A 2,675-nucleotide genomic window follows, 5' to 3' on the forward strand; every position below is an offset into this window, starting at 1 on the left:
CTCGCCGGCGGGGGGGCGGAGCTCACCGGCGGAGGGGGCGGAGCTCACCGGCGGAGGGGGCGGAGCTCACCGGCGGGGGGGCGGAGCTCACCGGCGGAGGGGGCGGAGCTCACCGGCGGAGGGGGCGGAGCTCACCGGCGGGGGGGCGGAGCTCACCGGCGGAGGGGGCGGAGCTCACCGGCGGAGGGGGCGGAGCTCACCAGCGGAGAGGGCGGAGCTCACCGGCGGGGGGGCGGAGTGTCGAGTTCCCGGGGCGGCGGTGGGCGGGGCGAGCTGGGGGGCGTGTCCAGCACGGCGGCGGCGGGACCCGGAAGCGGCGGCGGCGGCTCCCGGCGGGTTCCGGTCGCTCCCGGTCGGTCCAGATCCCGATCTCGGTCCCGGCGGCGGCTGCCGGAGGGTCCCGATCCCGGCGGGTCCCGGCGGCGGCTCTCGGAGGGTCCCGACCCCGGCGGGCCCCGGTCCCGGCGCGGCCCGGGCATGGCGGGCCGCGGGAAGCTGATCGCCGTGATGGGCGATGAGGACACGGTGACCGGGTTCCTGCTGGGCGGCATCGGCGAGCTGGACAAGCACCGGCGGCCCAACTTCCTGGTGGTGGAGAAGGAGACGAGCCTGGCCGAGATCGAGGAGACCTTTCGGTGGGGGGGCACGAGGGCGTCCCGGGGGGCTCTGAGTGGGCTCAGGAGGGGCTGGGGGGTCCGAGGGGTCCCTGGGGTGGTCCCTGGAGGGGGTCTCAGTGGTCCTTGAGGAGGGTCTGGGCGGATTTTGGAGTCTAGGGGATCCCAGAAGTTCGGGGGGGTCTGGAGCAGTTGGAGAGGGGACCCAGGAGTCTCGGGTGAGGGTTTGGGGGTTTCAGGAGGGTATGGGAGGATTTGGGGTCTGGAAGGTCCCAGGAGCCCCTCGGGGGGTGTCAGAGGGATATCAGGAGTGTCGGGGGGGGTCCCAAGGGTGCTTAGGGGGTCCAAGGAATCCCAGGAATGCCCTGTCCCACCACCGCGCTGGGGTCCCCACCCGTGGGTGAGGTTTTCTGTGCCCCCCTGACCCTCCGTTTCCCTCTTCCAGGGGTTTCCTGGCGCGGGAGGACGTGGGGATGATCCTGATCTCGCAGGCGCTGGCGGAGCAGATCCGGCCGGCGGTCGCAGCCCACGCCCGGGCGCTGCCCGCGGTGCTCGAGATCCCCTCCAAGGACCACCCGTACGACCCGGCCCGGGACTCGGTGCTGCGCCGCGCCCGCGGGCTCTTTGCTCCTGACGAGCTGCGATAGAGCCCCCGGGACCCCCCAGCCCCCCCGTACCTCCAAATCCCCCCGGGCCCCCCTAGCCCCCCTCGGTACCTCCAGCCTCCCCGGGACCCCCAGAACCCTCCCTGGTACCTCCAAATGCCACAGGACCCCTCCTGAACATCCTCTGGACCGCCAAACCACAAACAGTACCCCTGGTACCCCCCCAGTATCCTCAAACCCCCTCAGCCCCCCCAAACTGCCCCTCTGTGCTGCGCTTGTGGCCTCCTCGTGCCCGACCACCTGTGATGGGCACCCCCAGGACCCCTTCAGCACCCCCACACAGCCCGTGGCACCTCCCCAGCCCCCCCGGTCTCTTCACTCCCGATGAGCTGCAACAGACCCCACCTGGTGCCCCAAAACAGCCCCTGGCATCCCACGGGGTCTCCACGACAGGGAAACCCACCTGGGGGTTCCCGGGGGCCTGTGCCCCATGTCTGCTGGTCCCCACCCCATGGGGTCCCCAGCCCACCCCAGGGTGCTGCTTGGGGGCTCCTTGGGGGTGACAGAGGGTCCCTGTGGGTGCTGTCAGGTCCCTGAGGGTGTCCCACGGGTCTGGGGGTGACAGAGGGACCCTAATGTGTCCCTGAGGGGTCCGGGGGGGCCCCGTGGGTGCCCTGTGATGGTGTCTCAGCCGTGTCCCGTGATGGGGAAGTGCCACCACCGGATCCTGCCGGATCCCGCCCACGGGCAGGGAGGGACAGCGGGGAGGGAGGGCCAGGGACACCCCAAGGACACCGGGAGTTGTCACCGTGACCTTGTCACCATCCCTGCAGCCCTTCCTCAGCCCCCTGTGCCCTGGCAGAACCCCGCGGGGGGGTCTGGTATTTATTGCCCCCCCAGTGCCCAAGTGACGTTTGTATCCCCCCTTGTGTGTCCTCCCCGTGCCCCCAACATGTACTGACACCACTTGTCATCGGCTCTGCTCTCTGGGGCACTGGGGGACATGGGGGGACACACAGCGGGACAGGGACCGGGGGGGGACACGCTGTGAGGCATGGGGGGGGACAGGAACGGGGCGGGGGGATGCACGGGATTGTGGTACAGGGGCATGCTCTGGAGCACAGGTGGGACAGTGACACACTGTGGGGCATGGGGGGGACAGTGACACAGTAGGGACACACAGTGGGGCATGGGGGGGACAGTGACACAGTAGGGACACGCTATGGAGCATAGGGACACACAGTGGGGCACGGGGGGGACAGTGACACAGTAGGGACACATGTGGGGCACAGGGACACACAGTGGGGCACGGGGGGGACAGTGACACAGTAGGGACACGCTATGGGGCACAGGGACACACAGTGGGGCACGGGGGGGACAGTGACACAGTAGGGACACATGTGGGGCACAGGGACACACAGTGGGGCACGGGGGGGACAGTGACACAGTAGGGACA

The 2,675-nt window shown here is 70.2% G+C and overlaps 1 protein-coding gene across 1 annotated transcript; it reads left to right on the plus strand.

Moving 5' to 3' along the window:
• Positions 1-284: 284 nt before the first annotated feature.
• ATP6V1F (ATPase H+ transporting V1 subunit F) lies at positions 285-2,185 on the plus strand. The gene is made up of 2 exons (XM_017838895.1): positions 285-635; positions 1,060-2,185. The coding sequence occupies exons 1-2, from the start codon at positions 478-480 to the stop codon at positions 1,259-1,261; spliced, it is 360 nt and encodes a 119-aa protein (XP_017694384.1). The 5' UTR covers positions 285-477; the 3' UTR covers positions 1,262-2,185.
• The last annotated feature ends 490 nt before the right edge of the window (positions 2,186-2,675 follow it).

This window comes from Lepidothrix coronata, unplaced genomic scaffold, assembly GCF_001604755.1.
Source record: "Lepidothrix coronata isolate B3197 unplaced genomic scaffold, Lepidothrix_coronata-1.0 Scaffold368, whole genome shotgun sequence".
NCBI lineage: Eukaryota > Metazoa > Chordata > Aves > Passeriformes > Pipridae > Lepidothrix > Lepidothrix coronata.